The 20,414-nt window shown below is 49.9% G+C and overlaps 1 protein-coding gene across 5 annotated transcripts in view; it reads left to right on the top strand.

Annotated features, from left to right (window-relative positions):
- HUWE1 (HECT, UBA and WWE domain containing E3 ubiquitin protein ligase 1) overlaps window positions 1–20,414 on the top strand; it is a 1,878,220-nt gene that overhangs the window by 1,775,627 nt on the left and 82,179 nt on the right. For all 5 annotated transcript variants that reach the window (XM_085629865.1, XM_085629862.1, XM_085629866.1 and 2 more), the window contains one exon: window positions 8,996–9,101. In XM_085629865.1, the coding sequence (XP_085485991.1) occupies window positions 8,996–9,101 (106 nt within the window). The remainder of the gene's footprint in view (window positions 1–8,995; window positions 9,102–20,414) is intronic.

Below are 20,414 nucleotides of genomic sequence, written 5' to 3' on the forward strand. Positions count from 1 at the left end.
CATCTGCGCAGATCAGGGCTCGCCCCAGGCAGTCATCTCCCACCTCCAGACGACGGCCGACCTGCACTTGCTGGGGTTCTCCATCAATGTGCGAAGTCGCTCCTGATTCCCTCTCAGAAGCTCCTCTTTATCGGAGCGGTTCTGGACAGGGCGCAGTTTCTGGTTTATCCTCCCGAACAGTGAGTCCGGGACATTCAGGCTATGATTCCGATCTTTCGGCCCTTGTCCTGGGTTTCGGTCAGGATGACCTTGAGGCTGCTGGGCCTCATGGCGTCCTGCATCCTGCTGACCAACCATGCCAGGTGGCATATGCGGGCTCTACAGTGGGACCAGAAGTTCCAGTGGGTGCAGCATCAAGGGGACCTGTCAGAGTACATCCAGATCTCGGAGGGCACTGCGCAGCAGTTGCAGTGCTGGCTGACGAACCAGCATTGGGTCAGCGGCAGATCGCTCTCCCTTCCCCAATAAGAGCACACAGTGGTGATGGATGCATCCCTCCTGGGGAGGGGCGGCCACATGGGAGAGGCGGAGATCAGAGGCCTCTGGTCTCCGGCGGAGTCCAAGCTCCATATCAGCCTTCTGGAGCTCTGTGCGATCCTACTTGCACTGAAGGCATTCCTTCCCTCTGTCAAGGGGAGAGTTGTGCAGGTGTTCACAGACACCACCACCATGTGGCACTGCAACAAGCAAGACGGGGTGGGGTCGTGGACCCTATATCAGGAGGCTCTGCGTCTCTGGACATGGCTGGAATGTCAAGACATTTCCTTGGTGGTTCATCATTTGGCAGGTTCTTTGAATGCCAGGGCGGACAAACTCAGCCGCAGGTGCATGATGGATCACAAATGGCGTCTTCACTCGAAGGTGGCATAAGGTCTCTTTCAACAGTGGGGAGTACCTTGGTTTGATCTTTTCGCCACCGAAGAGAACGCGTAATGTCAGCAGTTCTGTGCGTTGGAATTTCCAAGGCGGCACTCGCTTGGCGACGCTTTTCGTCACGAGTGGAGTTGCGTTCTATTGTACGCCTTTCTGCCTATAACGCTTCTACCCAGAGAGCTGAAGAAGAAATGGCGCGACCGGGCCCAAGTCATTCTAGTGGTCCCGGACTGGGCTCCAAGAGTTTAATATCCCGAGCTACTCCGTATGAGCACAAATCCCCTAATCTGACTGCCTCTTCGGGAGGATATTCTGTTGCAGCAGCAGGGGATGGTCCTCCACCCGAACCTGTCCAGCCTCCACCTACATGCGTGGAGATTGAGCGGCAACAGTTGGTTCCGTTTGACTTGCCTCCTGAAGTCTGTGATATAATTCTGGCAGCCAGGCGTCTCTCCACTAAATTGGTATACACCTGCAGGTGTAACAAATTTGGAGCAAAGGCTGTGGATCCCCTTTCTGCCCCTCTTTCACATGTCCTTTTGTAACTTCTTTCTTTGGCCTGGCAGTGCTCTGCTGCAATTTCGGCTTTTCTCAGGCTCCCTGATCAGCCCTCTTTTCAAGTCCCCTGTTGTAAATAGATTTCTCAAAGGCATTACTCACCTTTTCCCTCCTATTCCGTTTGTGATACCTCAATGGGACTTTAATCTTGTTCTTATTTGATGTGCGCTCCTTTTGAGCCGCTTCACAACTGTCCTCTTCGTTTACTAACTTTGAAGACTGCTTTACTGGTTGCCATCACATCCGCTAGGCGCGTGAGTGAGCTCCAGGCTCTTTCCTGTAAACCTCTTTTTTTCTGTCGGTTCATACGGACAAGATTGTGCTTCGCACTCGTCCTTCCTTCTTGCCAAAGGTCGTTCGGGCAAACTATTACCGTGCCCACTTTCTTACGCACCCTTCCAGAGAGGAAGAGATGCTCCACCGTCTGGACCCAAAACGTGCGCTCTCCTTTTACCTGAATCGCACACAACAGTTCCGGGAGGATGACCAGCTCTTTGTTAGCTACGTAGGCACCAAGAAAGGCCGGGCTGTGTACAAGGGAACCATCTCCCGCTGGGTAGTCTTGTGTATCAAAGCCTGTTATTCTCTGGCTAAAAAGGAACCTCCAGTGGGTTTGCGTGCCCATTATACCAGGGTGACAGCAGCTACTACTGCTTTGGGACGTGGTGTCCCCCTACAAGACATCTGTCAGGCAGCCACGTGGGACTCGCTGCACACTTTTACTAAGCATTATTGCCTTGACAGCCAAGTCCGGAGAGACCGCTTCTTTGGCCGTTCTGTTCTCTGTGACTTTCTGGTGTGAGCTTGGTTCGCAGACCCGCCACCGTGGTTGGTATTGCTGGGGTATCTATTCTAAGCCAAGGAATCTATCACCAACGTGTCTCTTTCAGATGCACAAGTTACTTACCTTCGGTAACAACATATCTGTAAGAGACATTAGTTAGTGATAGATTCCTTACCGCCCCACCCGTCCTATCCGTTCTGCAAACTGATTTATAGGGTTAAGACCATCCCTTTCAGGGCCCTAGTTTCAATGCACCAGTGGTCGGTATCTTGCATGGCTCTGCGTTCCTGGCGTGGAAAGTAGTGTACAGAACTGACGTCGGCACGCGTGGGCGCGTCTAAGTAGCTCCAGCGACGTCATCTCAGCGACTAAGACGCCACCGACGTACGTGGAGCCGCACGACGCCTACCGACTCGCAGGGGTACTGCTGAGGAAAACTTTACGGATCCAGTCTGATGCCTGGGGATAATTCTAAGGTAAGGAATTTATCACTAACTAATGTCTCTTACAGATATATCGTTACCGAAGGTAAGTAACTTGTTCTTTTGGTTTCTTTTCTGAATCTTTGGGCAGCTCGGGCAGCCATAGTAAAGGCTCCTATGAATGAGTTCAATGATGATCGTCCTCCCATAACCAAAACATATAGTAACAAGTAGAGTTTGCATCTGTCAATGCATTGTACTTATAGAAACGTGAATCCTATACAAAGAGAAGCATGTGTTCGAGGCATATGAGCTGCAGATTGTACACTTAGCATAGGTCGCCATCTGGTGTTGGGCCCGGATGTTTGCAGTTTGTTTTTCTTCTTGGACCGTCTTTGGAAGTCACGAGTTTGGTGACTCCTCCTTCGGTCCGTACTGCGCATGGGCTTCGGCTCCATCCTCAGATTGTTTTTTTCCGCCATCGGGCTCGGATGTGATCCTTCGTACTCCGGCTTCGAACTTCTACGGTTCCAGCCTCGACGGAAAATCCTCGATTCTTCGAGTTCCTTCATCATCTTCATCTCTCGAAGCGGCACTTTTTCCATCCCGTACATCGACACCGGCCTTCGGGCCCTCCGCGACTCCGGTCCCGGCCGATGGAAAGGACTCCGTTTAAAAAGTGCCCAAAATGTGGGTCTAAATTTCCCCACACCGACCTCCATCAGGTGTGTAACCTTTGCCTCTCTCCGGAACACGAGGCTCGAGACTGCCCCGCCTGCAAGTCTTTTCGATCGAAGAAAACGATCCGGGATCGAAAGGCTCGACGCACCATGGCGCACTCATCCTCGACAGTTCCACCGGACATCTTCGGAGACGACGCCGAAGCTTCGGGGCAGACACACACCGAACTGGGAGAAGACATCGTCAGCGCTTCCGAGGCCGACGACTCCGACCTGGAGGACGTAACACCAGGACAGCGGGCCGTGAGTACAATGCCCCCTCCCAGCCCCGCACCGAAAACCAAAGAGACTCCGGTTACTCCCTCGCCTGCCGGCCTGGGCAAAACCAAAACCAAAGCCTCGATCACCCCACCTTCGGGCCCGGTGTCGAAGCACTCAAAGTCTCACGGCAGCTCGGGATCGAGCCAGCCGACGCCCGGTGCCGATAAACACCACTCGGCACCGAAGCCTGCAAAATCCAGCTCGACTCCGAAACCACCGGTGCCGAAGCCTGCAAAATCCAGCTCGACTCCGAAACCACCGGTGCCGAAGCCTGGACACTCGGCGCCGACCAAACACAAACAGAAATCGGTCGGCACCGACGCTCCGGCGCCGAAACAGCATTCGACGCCGAAACACACGGAGACCTCCAAAAAGCAGGGCGTACACAGAACATCGAAACCTCCGGTTCCGAAATCGCCGGTGCCGACAGACGACTCGGCGCCATTGGCTCTGTTTACACCAGACCCTTTACAAAAGACTTTGTCCAGAGATCCAAAGACTGGCCTTTTGACTGTGATTACTAAGAAGCGTCGCCTTGAGGCTCCGGCTCCTCCTCCTCCACCCAAAAAGAGGGACTCAGCTACTTCTCCCCTTAGAGTACCCTCCCCACTGCCACCCCCCCTCCCACCACCACCCCCTCCACCTTTACCTCACTACGATCCGGCCCCATCCCCAGACCCGGATGACGGGGACCCGGACAATGACCCAGGGGACGCCCCAATGGATCCCACTCCACCAGGGACCCCAGATCCATGGGAGGATTATAATAACCCTGATGTACCCAATGTACCTCAGGACGACCTATACCCATCAAGGCCGTCTCCTCCAGAGGACTCTTTAGGGTTTCACCATTTAGTGCAGAGAGCAGCACACTACCATGGGGTGGACATGCACACGGAACCAGTGGAAGAAGACTTCCTACTGGATACATTTGATTTACAAGATCGTTCCACTGCTATTTTACCCATGCTTAAGGGTGTCACCAAGCACGCTACAGAGGTATTCAAAGACCCTGTCAGAGCCAGAGTACTAAACCCTAGAATAGAGAAGAAGTACAAGGCGGCACCCACAGACCCTGCATACATCAAGGGCCCTGCTCCTCTAGATTCCCTAGTTGTCTCCACAGCTAGAAAGAGGGCTAACTCCCAATCTTCAGGAGATGCCCCACCACCAGACAAGGAATCTAAACTTCTGGACGCGTCTGGTAAACGCACCGCCTACCAGACTGCAAACATGTGGCGCATTGCAAATACACAAGCACTGCTTGCGCGATATGATAGAGCACACTATGATGAATTAGAGGCTCTTATGCAGCACCTTCCAGAGAAATACAAACGCCAAGCTCATGACCTGATACAGGAGGGCAAACTAATCACAAACACCTCCATTAAGTGTGCCCTCGATGCAGCAGACACTGCTTCTAGAGCCATAAACACCAGTGTCCTGCTTCGACGCCATGCCTGGCTCAGGATATCAGGGTTCAAGCCTGAGGTCCAGACATCAATACTTAATCACACCTTTGACCAGCAAACACTCTTTGGCCCAAAGGTAGACGAAGCGCTCGAAAAAATGAAGAAAGATACAGACACAGCGAAGTCTATGGGAGCGCTCCAGACCCAAGCCTCTAAGCGTTCCTTTCGACGCTCGTCCTTTCGTGGCACAGGTAGAGGCTCCTCCACCGATAATGCCTCTACCTCCTACAAATCCCCTCCTCAAAATACCTTTTCAAAGGGCAACCAAAGAGGTGGTTACAGAGGCAACAACAATAAGGGCAGGGGCAAAACCAACAATACCCGTTCTGCCACCCCACCCGCACAATGACTCCCCTTCGCTCCCCCCAGACCATTCCACTCCGGTCGGGGGCAGACTACAAGATTTTATCCACGTATGGGAGTCCATAACATCGGACAAATGGGTGACCCAAATCATTCGGTCAGGGTACTGCCTCGAGCTAACATCTACCCCACCCAATATCCCACCAAGGCACCGTCCAATGTCCCAAGAGCATTCCACACTGCTCAAACAAGAGGTACTCTCGCTCCTCCAGAAACACGCCATAGAGCAGGTACCCGACAATCAACGAAATCTAGGGGTCTACTCCCTATATTTCTTAATCCCAAAGAAAGACGAGACCCTCAGACCCATTCTGGATCTCCGGCCTCTAAATGCCTACATACATTCAGACCACTTTCACATGGTCACCTTACAACAAGTCCTCCCACTCCTCTGCCAGGGAGACTTTCTCACAACACTGGATCTAAAAGACGCGTACTTTCACATTCCAATACACCCCTCTCACAGAAAATACCTCAGGTTCGTGGTGGACGGGCAACATTACCAATTCAAGGTTCTCCCCTTCGGGGTCACCACTGCACCACGGGTGTTTACCAAATGCCTAGCAGTAGTAGCAGCACACCTCAGACGTCAACATGTTCACGTCTTCCCTTACTTAGACGACTGGCTCATAAAAGCCGCGTCCTACCACCAATGCGTGCAACATACAAACAGCACCATCCAACTGCTTCATCAGCTAGGCTTCACGGTGAACTACCAAAAGTCCCACCTCATACCATCTCACACAAAGCAATATCTCGGGGCCACCATAGACACCTCAAAAGGTATTGCCTATCCAAACTCAGCCAGAATCACAAGCATTCTAGCCTTACGCAAAATATTCCTTCCTCAACACTCTCTACCAGCAAGAGTGTTTATGAAGCTCATAGGGATGATGGCGTCTTGCATCTTCATAGTGCCCCATGCAAGACTCCACATGCGTCCACTTCAGGAGTGCCTAGCACAACAGTGGAACCAGGCCCAGGGTCAGCTGACGGATCTGGTGTTGGTGGACGGCCGCACACATCACTCTCTGCAGTGGTGGAACACCACAAACCTTTCCAAGGGACGGCCGTTCCTGGACCCGGTTCCCCAAGTGACTCTAACAGCGGACGCATCGCTCTCCGGCTGGGGAGCGCACCTCTTACACCTCACAATGCAAGGTCTATGGACGCCACAGCAAAAAACGCTCCACATCAACCATCTGGAGCTTTTGGCGATCTTTCTAGCCCTAAAATCTTTCCAAAAGCAGATTTCAGGCAAAGCAGTCCTCATTCGCACAGACAACATGACTGCAATGTATTATATACAGAAACAGGGGGGGACACACTCTCCCCAGCTCTCCCGCTTAGCCCAGAGCATATGGAGATGGGCAATTCCCCAAAACATTTTTCTCCTGGCACAACATGTTCCAGGCGTACAAAACACCATAGCAGATCTGCTCAGCAGACAGACTCAACAACTACACGAATGGGAACTGCATCCACAAGTTCTTCACCCATTCTTCCGACAGTGGGGGCATCCTCAAATAGACCTCTTCGCCACCCACGAAAACAAAAAATGCCCAAGCTTCGCCGCCAGATACCCACACCCATTGTCCAAGGGCAATGCGATATGGATGAACTGGTCAGGCAGATTTACATACGCCTTTCCACCTCTCCCACTAATTCCATTAGTGGTCAGGAAACTACAACAGCACTCCCTCACACTCATTCTGGTAGCTCCGACGTGGGCCAGACAGCCGTGGTACACCACGCTACTACAACTATCAGTGGTACCACATCAAAAACTGCACCTTTCCCCATGCCTCCTAACCCAGAACCATGGAGAAATCAGGCACCCGGACCCAGCTCAGCTCAACCTGGCGATCTGGCTCCTGAAATCTTAGAATTCGGGTACCTTAACCTTCCCCCTGATTGCATGAACATCATCATGGAAGCCAGACGTCCTACCACTAGAGCATGCTATGCCGCAAAGTGGAAAAGATTTGTAATGTACTGCCGTAACAATACAATCAACCCTCTAGATGCATCCATACAACACATCATATGCTATCTGCTCCATCTTCACAGGTGTAACCTGGCGTATTCATCCATACGCCTACACCTAGCAGCGATCGCTGCCTATCTACAAAACAGACAGCATTTGTCACTCTTCAGAGTGCCCGCTATTAAAGCCTTCATGGAAGGCCTCAAACGAGTAATTCCTCCCAGGGCACCACCCTCCCCTGTATGGAATCTAAATTTGGTCCTTACACGACTAATCGGTCCGCCCTTCGAACCAATGCACAAATGTGAGCTACAATTTCTCACCTGGAAAACAGCTTTCCTTGTAGCTATCACTTCCCTTAGAAGGGTTGGTGAAATACAAGCGTTCACCATACAGGAACCTTACATACAAATGCATCACAGCAAGGTCATACTTCGAACTAATCCGAAGTTCCTGCCCAAAGTCATTACCCCCTTCCACCTCAATCAATCAGTGGAATTACCTGTCTTCTTTTCGCAACCCCAATCTGTTGCGGAAAGGGCCTTACACACACTAGATGTGAAAAGAGCGTTGCTATATTACATACAAAGAACGCAACCCTTCAGGAAGACCAAACAGTTGTTCGTTTCCTTTTCTCCACCACATAAAGGCAACCCCATCTCAAAATCAGGGATAGCTAGGTGGATTGTAAAATGCATACAAATTTGCTATCAGAAGGCAAAGAGAACATTATCTGTTCCCCCTAAAGCCCACTCTACAAGAAAGTTAGGGGCTTCTATGGCTTTTCTAGGGAATATACCCTTAGATGACATATGCAAGGCAGCCACATGGTCTACACCGCACACATTCACAAAACACTACTGTGTAGATGTGCATTCCCAGCAGCAAGCTAGGGTGGGCCAGGCTGTACTAAAAACACTCTTTCAAACAGCTGCAACGGATACCGGTGGTCGCCGCTAAGGTTGGGTACTGCTATATAATCTATGCTAAGTGTACAATCTGCAGCTCATATGCCTCGAACGGAATATGCTACTTACCAGTATGCATCTGTTCTTGGCATGTAGAGCTGCAGAGTTGTACACGCCCACCCGCCTCCCCGGCTACCTGTATCCGTTCCAGTCCATCTTATTTAGATACAACACACATGGGTTTCTCACTGTTATTACTACGCTCCATCATTTCCCTGTTGGCGAAAAACAATCTGAGGATGGAGCCGAAGCCCATGCGCAGTACGGACCGAAGGAGGAGTCACCAAACTCGTGACTTCCAAAGACGGTCCAAGAAGAAAAACAAACTGCAAACATCCGGGCCCAACACCAGATGGCGACCTATGCTAAGTGTACAACTCTGCAGCTCTACATGCCAAGAACAGATGCATACTGGTAAGTAGCATTTTCCTCTTTGGTCACAGGTATGCTGGCATCAACAGAGCATAACACACTTTAAGGATGCCAAAAGCAGTCGCCCTGCAGAAGCAGGGATAGAGTGCTAGAAGAAAGGAGCTGCTAACACCTGTGATGTTTTATGTTTTGTAGGTATACAGACATGGAAAGTGAGGACTACCACTTCTACCAAGGCTTGGTCTACTTGTTAGAGAATGATGTGTCTACTCTTGGCTACGATCTCACCTTTAGCACTGAGGTAAAACTATCACCCCGAGCAAGAGGTGGATTCCCAGTAAAGCAAAGAGAAGCAAGCATGGCTTTCACTCGCATGTATACAGTCCCAAGGCATTGTTTGTGCTATTCCTAGGCTTTTCCTTTGCCAACAAAAACCAAATCAGCCTATTGTGTTTTTTACCATGCTTTGTGTATATTTTCTCATTGTGAAACGGAGCTTGAGCACGATATTGCTTCCTTTGTAAACCCTGTAGTTGCTCTCTTTGTTCAATGTGTACACTGGGTTTGCATGCGTGTCCTCCTGTAGAGCACATGTTTTGCACAACCTTGCCATTTCCTGTAAAGCAAATGTTATAAATTGTTTTTGTTAGAAGTAGAGGTTTTAGTTTAGAAATGATTGGTGATAACTTTCCCGTAACCCACAGTGCATTGGGCCTTAGAGTGCCCTTTAGATTTAGGTTGTTTCCGCCATTTGGTTCAGAAGTATTTTTGATAGGTCTGGGGCCGTTGCCCAACAGAAATAAAATCTTTGGCATTGAATCTCCAGAATTGCTACTCTTGTGGAAACCGCGTCAGACCACTTTGGAACTGAACTGATCTGGACATTTTTCAAAAGCCACGTTTAATGAGAATGACTCGTGGGTCTACAGGGAGTACAATGATCCAATTCTGACTCCATTGCGGTCTTTGTATATGGGTTAAGCAAACTCTTGGGTATACCCTTAGGGAATTGGTTATTGATAGTCCTGACTTATTGATTATCTCATTGCGACACAATGATGAACCCGAAATCTTGATCATAAATGTCTATAATAGGGGCCTCCCAGGTGGGCGTGGCTCAAATACCTTTTCACAACTGGATGGGTTTTTGGACACTGTTAATATATGCACTAATGTCGTAATAGTGGGTGACCTAAATTGTTGCTTTGAACCCCTGCTCATTGCCTCTGATTCACTCACATGGGAGGTGGACGCGATCCTAAACATCCCACCTCTCGATCTCCCCCCTATCAAGAGGTGGACCGAATCTGCTACCCAGTGGATGAGCTTATGTATGGAGCGGGGTTTCAGGGCTGCAAATGGACGGACCCCCTCTGATAAGGGTGGTAAGATGACCTTTTCTGATGGTCGACGCTGTAAGAGTAGAATCGACTATGCCCTAATTAAAGTGGAGTTTTGGTCCATATTATGCGACATGGTGGTTCACGACCGTCCCGAGAGTGATCACAACCCATTGGTTTTGAGTTTTTTACTTTGTCCAGCCCATAGAAACAAACCCTCTGAAATAGTGACTGTTGAAGCTCTTTTATCTAATAATCTACGGCGAGTACGTTGGGAAAAGGTTGCTATTGACGGTGCACTATTATCAGAGATTAGTTTAAAGGTTTCCTGTGCTTTGGAGGTTTTACAGTCTCTCCAGAGCACAGAGGATGTTGTTGGTGAGGCCATACACGTACACGAACACCTATTTTCCGGCCTTAAATCCCTTTTTTCCAAACCATGCAAGGCTAAGAAATCTCCTATTTTAAAACCAAACTCCTGGTATAATAAAGCATGCTGAGATTCCTATAGCAAACTGAAAATTGCTATCACCACTAAAAATCCGGCTAATATCAGATTGGCCAGAAAAGACTATAGTAAGGTTAAAGTCCAGGCCAAACAAGAGTGGGATAATGACCATTGGAATGACCTCCTGGCTGCCAGTAAACATTGGAATTTAACCTTGTTCTGGCATATTGTTAAGTGGGGCAACTCACCGAATTCCCAGGTCCCTACCAATCATGTACCTCCGGATATCTGGGTGTCGCACTTTGAATCCCAGTTCTCGGATGCCTATCAGGCCGAGGGGTTTCCCCCCGCAGTAAAAAGGGACCTGTCCTTTTCCCAGACTTTTAATTTCGACTGTGCTGAGGTCGAAAAGGCTTTGAGTAAGGTTCCTAGTGGCAAGGCTCCGGGTATGGACTGTGTTCCCACGGATCTTTTTAAATCTGACCTTGGGAATTGGGTGCCCTATATTGCTCATATTGCTACTGCCATAGCTAGTGGGGCCGCCATTCCAGATTCTTGGAGGGGCGCTGAGATCCTGCCCATTTTTAAGAAAGGGGACCGCTCCTGCCTGGGTAATTACCGCCCGATTAGTCTAATTGATTCTGTTCAAAAAATTATTGCAAGAATGATCTTGGCAAGAATCCAGATTTGGATTGAGCAGGAGGATATCATCTCTCCCTTGCAGGCCGGTTTCAGACCTTGCACTAGTACCATCGACCAGGCATTCAAGTTCCAATTGATTGTCTGGAAAACGGTTTATCTGTGTGGTGGTACTTTATACGCTGCCTTTGTAGATCTTTGGCCAGCATTTGACTTGGTCAATAGGACTAAACTTTGGAGTGTACTGACGGAGCTAGGGATTCCGGTTGATCTCTTGAACATTATCATTAGGCTGCATGATAACAACTTCGCACAAGTTCGATGGTGGGAAACAGGGGCAGGTTACCGATAGATTCATGGTCAATAGGGGTGTCAGGCAGGGGTGCGTCCTTGCGCCTACTCTATATTTTTGTTGTTCATTAATAGAGTTGTTCAGTATTTTTCTTCTACACCTACGGACGCCCCAATGTTGGGTGGTATTAAAATTCCACTCCTCATGTTTGCCGATGACACCCTACTTCTCTCCCAGACTTTGTCTGGGTTACAGGTGGCTCTGAATGTATTTACTAACTTTTGCTCTGATTTTCACCTGTCAGTTAATGTCTCTAAAACCAAATATATGGTCTTTAATAAAAGGAGATGTGTGAAGGGCCATGTTTCCATGAATAATGACCTGCTTGAACGAACTAATGTCATGACTTATTTGGGGGTAGTATTCGAAAATAAGTTGGATTGGAGGCCGCAAATTGATGTTCTTACTCTTAAATTTGCCCAGCTTTCTGGTTGCCTAGTTAAAGAACAAAAGCAATCCCAGTCGAAAATGATAGGCCCCCCCATCAAAATCTTCAATGTAAGGATTAATTTGGCGATCCTTTATGGCGCCGAACTTTGGGGTTTTGCCGATCTTTCTCCCCTGGTTAAGGCACAATATAAATTTTTCAGAATGCTTACGGGCCTTCCCTGTTCTACCCCAGTGAAACCGCTCCTGTTGGATCTTGGCTGTCATTCTTTTGATGACATTGCTAGGTTCAAGCCACTGGCCTTCTGGAGGAGACTATGGACAGTCCCTGAGTTAGGCCCCTATGCTAAGGCATTTCTTGATGTCCGTTCCATCTTGGGAGCTGGCAACATTTCCTGGTTCAGGCAGGTTAGACAACTCTTGGATTCTATGGGGTTGGGAATTTTGTGGACCGACCCGGCTAACAACCCCTTCCCCTCCAAAAAAGATTTTAAAGGCCTTTATTGGTCAATGGTGTTGCAAAAACATCTATCCTCAGCTTCGGCTGAGTCCCTGACAGGCAGGTTTCTTGATCAAAAAAAAAAACCCTCTTCTTGAAGCCTATTGGGATACTTTCACCAGGCCCCGAGACAGGAAACTCTACCACCAATTTAGAGTTGGCACTCTCCCGACTAATTCATTTACTAAAAAATGGAAGGGTGTATCTTGTGATTCCTGTAACTGGTGTGTTGATTCTGTTGGTCACATCTTTTTTGTTTGCCCTGCTTATGCTGCCCCTCGGGCTAAATGGCTTAAACCTTTGTCGCACTTTGGGAACAAGACAAGGGTCAGAAGCACTCAAAATTCTGCGTTTTGACTCAAGCGAATGTGTCGTAATTGCAGTCGCTAAATTTTTGGCCTGGGTTTGGTTTATTAGAAACAGGAGGCATTAGGTTACCGAATTCTGTTTTTCATGATCTTATTTTATTGTGATTTCCTGGATTTGTTTTTATTATACACTCTGTATTTATATTTTTTTCTTTTACATTGTAACTGTCTTTTATGATGAAATACATCGATAATAAAGACTAATGAATGAATGAATGACTCCATTGCAAAGCTCACGTTCCTGGGGTCAGAAGAGCATCTGGTCTTTATCTCTTCCCAAGGGACCTCAAGGAATCTGACCGATCTGCTTGTCTGGCTTTTAGGTGCAAAAAGATCATCCACTCCCTAGTGGAAAGATGGTGGGCAAATGATAGACTACAGCGCCATGGCTCACCCAAAGCATTACCTGCGCACATTGTTTGGGGAGCCAGGGGGAGCAGAGTCCAGAGTATGAATCATCCAAAGACACCATCTTCTGGGAAAATCCTTCTTCAGGGACCCTAGTGATACCCAGGAAAAAAGGCCACACCCTGAGTTTCCCACACAACTTCCGAGTGTCTTTCCTCCGGTGTTTGACCTCAAACAGAGCCTGGGTTCAAGGGCGAGAAACACTCGACAGAGCCATGCGTTAATTTCCAAGAGCCATCGCTGCCCAAAAGGTAACCTCTGCTCCAGGATAGCCTCAGGCATCGAACCTCAACACTGACCGACTCCACCTCAGATTCAAGAGCTAACACTGCCCCCCTCAAAACCAAAATACACTTGAAGGTCTACCTCGAAACCACCACTGGCCTTGATACCAAGCGCCTCAATCACAGAAGACAAAGGAGAGATGTCTGATGTATGATAGACAGATCTATACAGACCCAGCTTAGTTTACGTTTTAGCTCAACCACCTCCAACTGAACAATGCATGAACTGAACATATTTCCAAGAAGACCAAGTGTGCGGAAGCCCACACCACCACCTGCAAAGTCACCTACACGGCCCCTGTCCGTAGGAAAGTAGCCCTTTTTGACATGGTCATCCCCACTTTTTGCCCGGTAAGTGATGTGATTTCGACTGGAAGTACACTGAGTTCCTGCTAACCAGGTCTCCAGTGCCAGAGCTCTTTCCCGAAACAGTACAATCGTTCCCCCAATTGGCAAAACCTTTAGCACCCTCTGGAAGTCGTAAGTCTCTAATAAATGGTACCCCTGGTACCTTGGGCCTGAGGTACTAAAGAGGGTCCCTAAGGGCAGCAGCACGAATTGTGCCACCCTAGAGGACCCAACAGGAAGTGGTCATATAGGGGGCGTATTGACCTCAAGGGTTAGTAGCCCATTAATTAGTAGCCTACACTCCCCTATCGCCCCTAAATTCTGTATTTAGGGGAGCCCCAGAAGAGCAGATCCTGAAGAAGATGATGGACCAGTAGAGTTGCACAGCAAGAACAGAAGACCCAGCAACTGACTTGGCACCAACCCTGTCGGCCTGCCTGCTGACTTTGCCTCTTACACCAAAAGTCGACTTGTCCTGCAACTGCTGAGTCCCCAAAGCCCGGGAGACCTGCCATCCTTCACCCAGGAACCAATACCTCCTAAGGTGCAGCGAAACTGTCCTCTGCAAACAGCAAAAAGACCAAGAGGACTCCGGCCTGCCAAAACCAGATTCTGCCAAGTACCACTGCATCCGATCCCCGCAGCCTGTGTCGAAGTGGGCCAACGGTGTCAGTGTGGTCCCGAAGCCCTCAACATACTGAGTCCACTATGGAGTGACTGCTCGTGAACTCACACGTCGCCTGCAGCCTCTGTTGGCAGGCCCCCGCCCAACCGAGAGTTTGTCGGACGGAGAAATGAGACACTCCAAAGATCCTCTGCACCTGGATGCCCTGTCCTGAGGGAAAGAGGACCAAAGGTGTCCCTGTAGGAAGGTGGATATCTGACTATGGTTACCCCCAACTTTTTGCCTAGTGTCTAGCTGGTTTTTCGACTTAGTTAGCCTGAGATCCTGCCATTCAGGGTCTCAGGCTGTCTGCTCTCTCCTTAAAATGGACTCCATGTACCCTAGGTACATACACAATTGGTAAGGATCACCTTATTGGACCCTGTACAGTGTACCCTAGGTACCCAGGGCATAGGTGTACCCTAGGCCTCCCAGGGGCTGCAGCATGTATTATGCCACCCCTGGTCTGGCCTTCCAATCAGACACAACTGGCTGATCACTCAGCTGGGGCAAGGTCGTGTAATCACCCCTTGCTTAGATATAGTATATCTATATCTACCTTATATATAGACACATGTGTACCTATCAGCCACTCCTATGGCAGGCCTTAACAATCCTGGAGGCAGAGTGCTTGGTAACATGTGAGATGGTGCTCTAGCATGAGCTGAGCCTGTCTGCAGCTTTCGGAACCATGTCCTTATAGCTGTTCTATGATATAGCCTACCATATACTCTTAAAGTGCCTTATAATCTTAAACGGTTATGGTAACTATGGTTTGGCTTTATCAAAACATGTCGTGTAAGGTGTCTAACACTTTGGAATAATACCCCCATAACATTTCTGGTGATGAGGATATTATTCCCCCCTTCTAGAGGGAGAGACATGTTAAAATCCTACTTTGCTGTTTAACTCTAACCAAAGCCTCAGCATCACAAAATGGATGCTGCTGCCACAGACACGAGTCTGACCCCCTGCTGCTGGGAGTGATCCTGGCAAGGGAGGCTTGGACAATAGGTTTCCTGCTTGGGGAGGTGCTAGCACCTCCCCAGACAGACTTTAGTGTATTGGGGCAGGGAGGGCTGAAAGGAATGAGACATGCCTGGGGCACACAAGGTGTCCCATGCATAGTCCAGTTCAAACCGGTGCTGGGGCACACCAGCCCCAGTCCTGGCGCGAAACTGGACAAAGGGAAGGGGGTGTAACCACCCCCCTCCCAGGTCCCACCCATAAGGCGTGACCTAGCAGGTAACCCAGCCCCCCAGATTTGGATAAGAGTGGTAGCTGGGCCTCAGGAGATTAGATTATCCTGAACCTGCAACTTGAACAGAAACTCTGGACCTTCGACATTCGACGAAAGAAGAAGACTGAAGAATCTCCCTTGTGGCCAAGGAGTGGCTACCCTGTGCAAACAGGCACCATCAAGAGACTACCCTTTGCTTTGCTAACGTTCTACGAGGGACCGACTGCAGAGCCCGACCAGAGCCTTGACTTCCAGACTTCTCCGACCCTCCATCCACAGCCGAGCTGAGATCCGTGGAGGCGACGAGAGACGTGGGACCGGCTACCTGGGAAAAGTGGCGAGTATCTTCCAGCGCAGCTTCTGAGGTACCCTCGAAGTTGTGCACCGGGGATTGAGAAACCCCAAGCACCATCTGCACCGAAGATCAGCCCCCCACACTCCACGAGTCCTGCGTGGGGCCCTTCTGCATTTTCCTGCTTGCCGCGCCTGTCCGGTTGCTTGCCCGTTGGCTAGTGGCCTTTGTGACGACGCATCCGGAAATCTTCACTGCTGGTTTGGCTCCTCCAGACTGGCTCCCGCTTCCTTGCAAAAGAGAAGCACCCCAGACCTTCCTGGTCTGCACCAGAAGCAAGTCCTCCGTTCTTCGTGGGTTCCGCTTGCCAAGGCTTGGTGAGTCCTAGTCCAACTTCGACGCCGCCAACAGCAAGAGCCTTCGTGGGACAGCTCGCCTCCTGGTCCTGGTTGTCCTCGACGTTCCCTGGTCCTCGTGGCTGCAGCGACAAGCTTCACCTTCACCTGCAATCTCCCGACATCGCCTGGTTCCTTCCTGGTTCCACGTGGTCACTGGCTAGTGACCTTGACTCTGTCCCTTCTGCTTGCAGGTCTCCTCTCTTCTTGATCCCAGCCTTGGGATCCACCGGACACTCTTCACTGACTGCCTGTCAGCAACTTTCCTTCAGGCATCCAAAGAAGTCCACGACGAAACCCGACGCAAGTTCACACCTATGCAACCGCAGTCCGTGGGCTAGGTAACTTGGGTACTTCGGTGCTCACCAGGGTAGTGACTATCCTAGGGTCTAGTTTCCGAGTCTCGACTTTCTAGCTATACCAGAAGTGTCCTAAAACTGCTTATTTCTAACTGCTAGTGATTCTATTGACTTTTACGCATTACTCGTGAGTGTTTCCACTCTGCACCTGAATCCCGTGTGTTAAATGGTAGCGGCAGTTTCAGTCGATAACCTTTCAAATATTGCCCGGCGGTAATCTCCTCTTATACCATTCGATGATTAACCAACAAAAGAGGCAGGCGCCGGAGACTGGAAGGCAGGAAACAAAGTTTTATTCCGTCGGAGCAGAACACATCAGATCGGACAGCAAGGTATCGTCTCGAGGTGCTCTAACCACATCTCTGAGGCCTGGCCTCTTATACACAAGTTTATTGCTTTATTACCGGTTTATTGTACATGGCACATTCTTGAGATTGCTTTGATACATGAAAGAACATCCTCGGAATCCCCGGCTCGGATCCGCTCCCACACATAACTACAGTGGAAGTCCCCACCCCACCCACAGTAGGAGATGGCTATCACACAGCTGGACATTCCGCCAATTCCCGGGGGGTGTGTGCGACTGGTCGGGTCTCAGGGGGTGGGGGCCTTGATCTACTGTAATCCCTTTGATGTGAGGTGTTTCCCTTACAGTAGGGGCAATAAACTGCACCCGCAGGGCTAGGTGATGGCCTGGGATTGGTTCGGACAATCGGGCGCAGAGGAAGAGGGTTATCAAAAGGATGTATGACCATGTATGGGATGAAAGGAGGTGTTGGTCAGGCGCGGGATGTGGTTCCATGGCAGGGTCGCGCAGAAGGAGAGGGTTTATGGCCCATGTATGAGAGAGCGGGGGGGGTGGTCGGCGCGCGGGGGATGTTTGCAGCGCCTGAGGGACGCGCTGGCGATCGGCAATGAGACCATGGTGCCTAAAATGGCCGTCGCGCGTTTTCTGCGTGTGGCGCTTGGGGAGAGACAAGATGGCGCAGATAATGTTCAGATACGAACTAAATTTCCACAGTCCTCCCTTTTAACATATCTTGCCAGCTTGTTTAGTTCGGATCTATCCCCATAATACCACGTACTTCTACTTCGTACAGGGCTTTCATTCGTTCAGCTTCAAAGTTCAGAGTCTTAGGGCAGATGTAGTTCGTGAAAAGTGAACATAAAGGTGGCAAGCACTGAATCCCCAGACAGCACCCACACAGTATCACAATTGGTATCATGATAAATGTAAACAACCTCCACCCCCTACTTTTAATAGTGTCCCAAAACCAACTCCCAAGCGACCATCCTTCTTGCTCCTGATGAACCTCTGCGGAAAGTCTGTGGAGGTGTTCAATCACCTTGTAGACTGAGGGTGAGTTATCCGGTACGTAGGTACAACAGCTGGACCCAATGATGCGGCATGCTCCTCCACGATCAGCCAGAACCACGTCTAGAACGAGGCGGTTCTGAAGAGCTACCAGGCGGACGGCCTGAAGCTCAGCGGTGTTGTTGGTGAGGATGCCGGCTGTAAAGTTCATTGTGGTTTCGACTGCCTGGGTTAGGTGCCGGATGGCACGGCTGTTTGCCATTGGACCCCACAGTGGAACAAGTCCCTTTACTTGTACAATGTCCTTTGCACGTTTCTTCCGGTGATGGTTTGCTGGAGCCACATATGTTGGAGGAAGGATAAAAGCGATGTAGCAGGTGCCTCCCCAACCTTTCGGAAGCCAGGTGTAGGCCTTAGTACCACAGACGAAGTACATATTTGGGGAGGTAACAAAGGAGGGTGGGTCAACTGAGTCCAATGTTCGGGTGATGAGACAGGAACTGTGGCCTACCGGCTGTGTTCCTAGGCCTTCGAGGCACACCAAACCTGTGATGTTGACGACGGATAGGGCCACTGTTAGGGTGGCGGCCGTTCGTTTCCGGAGGTAAGAGAAGGTGGGTCTGGCTGGGTTGTTGAACACCTGCATTTCAACTCGCTCCTTGGCAGGGATGTCCATATGGAAAGAGGTGTTTGATCTCAGAGGACAAAAGAGGGCAGAGGTTTTTCCAGTTTGGTTCAGCCAGAACCCATGATAGAAGTGCGACACAGTTTTGCCGGAAGTGGCACTGTCCTTGTAACTTTCTTGCAGGAGGATTAGCCAAGCGAGGCAGGAGCCATGGACAGAGAAGGGCGAAGGGATGAAAGGGATAGAATGTCCAGTGGCATGTGGTAGCAATCCACAGATCCAGCAGTTAGTGGCATTGGCGGCAAGGTTGTGTTGGTGGAGCAGTTGCACAAAAGAGTTATTCCAGAACTCCTTACGTCTTTCTCGGAGTTGGGGTGAAAGTGAAATCAGATGGTGTTCTTTCATGGTGGTGGGTTGAGCAGTGGTCAGCAATGTCTTATGAGCGGGTGCGTTTTCTTCCATGATCCAGAAAGTGACCATGAGAAGGAGGCAAAGGAGAAGGGTAATAAAAAGTGCAATAGTCTTTGAGCTGTGCATTTTGTCAGTCTTTGGGTTTTTGTAGTGGATCTTCGGACGTCCAGTTGCTTCCATCATCTTCATGTCGGGCGCTTCCATCACCTTCAAGGGACTCGGTAGCGGGCAGAACCACAGACTTTGTTTAGTTTCTCTCCTGGAGGCCTTTTAGGTGACTAGGCTACCGCTCTGAGATTTCAACTTAGTTTGTGGTCTGCTTAGCCAAAGTTCCCTCCTTTCGTCGTAGGTTATACCCTTCTTTGGATGGCACAGTGGGATCGGGATATTCAGTCAATTCAAGTGTCTCTGTATTCGGGTAGCAGCTCAGGGATGGTCGGTCTTTGTCCAGAAGTTCCTCTTGGGCGGTGATGTTGTCGGTGGTCGTCAGGGTCGATGATACCTTCTTGCAGTGGTGTGCATGCAGCCAATTACGTTTCCCCTCCACTCGAAGAGCTGTTCGGGTGGTGATCAGGACTTGCAGGGGGCCCGTCCACCGGGGCTCCAGACTCTTGGCGCGCTGGAAGTTGCGCACTAGGACAAAGTCACCGGGTTGGATGTTGTGTCCGGGGCTTCGGGAATGGCTTGCAGCACCTGCTGATGGATAACAGACAACGTTTTAGTTAGATTGTACAGATAGTCAGACATGAGGACGTCCGGGACGTCGTGAATGGATGCTGGTTTTGGTGCAGTCCAAAGGTTCATAGGTCGCCCGAAGACGACCTCGTATGGGGTTAAGTGGTGTTTGGTAGGAGTGGAACGCATTGATAGCAATGCTAGTGGGAGGGAGTCTGGCCATTTCAGTCCTGTGGTGGCAACTATTTTGGCTAGTTTGAGTTTCAATGTGGCATTATGTCGCTCAACCAAGCCCGCAGATTGGGGGTGGAAGACCCGCGTGAAACTTCTGTTTTACACCCAACCCTTTTAAGATGAGTTGGATAACTTCGGCTACGAAGTGGGGGCCGTTGTCGCTCCACAAAATTCGACAAAGGCCGTAACGGGGGAAGAATTCTTTCAGTAGTACTTTTGCGTTAGTCATAGTGTTGTCGCGGGTTGGGTAGGCTTCCACCCATTTGCTGAAGGCGCACACAACGACAAGCACGTACTTCAGGGTTTGGCACCTTTCTAACTGAATGTAGTC

Source organism: Triturus cristatus, chromosome 10 (genome assembly GCF_964204655.1).
Source record: "Triturus cristatus chromosome 10, aTriCri1.1, whole genome shotgun sequence".
NCBI lineage: Eukaryota > Metazoa > Chordata > Amphibia > Caudata > Salamandridae > Triturus > Triturus cristatus.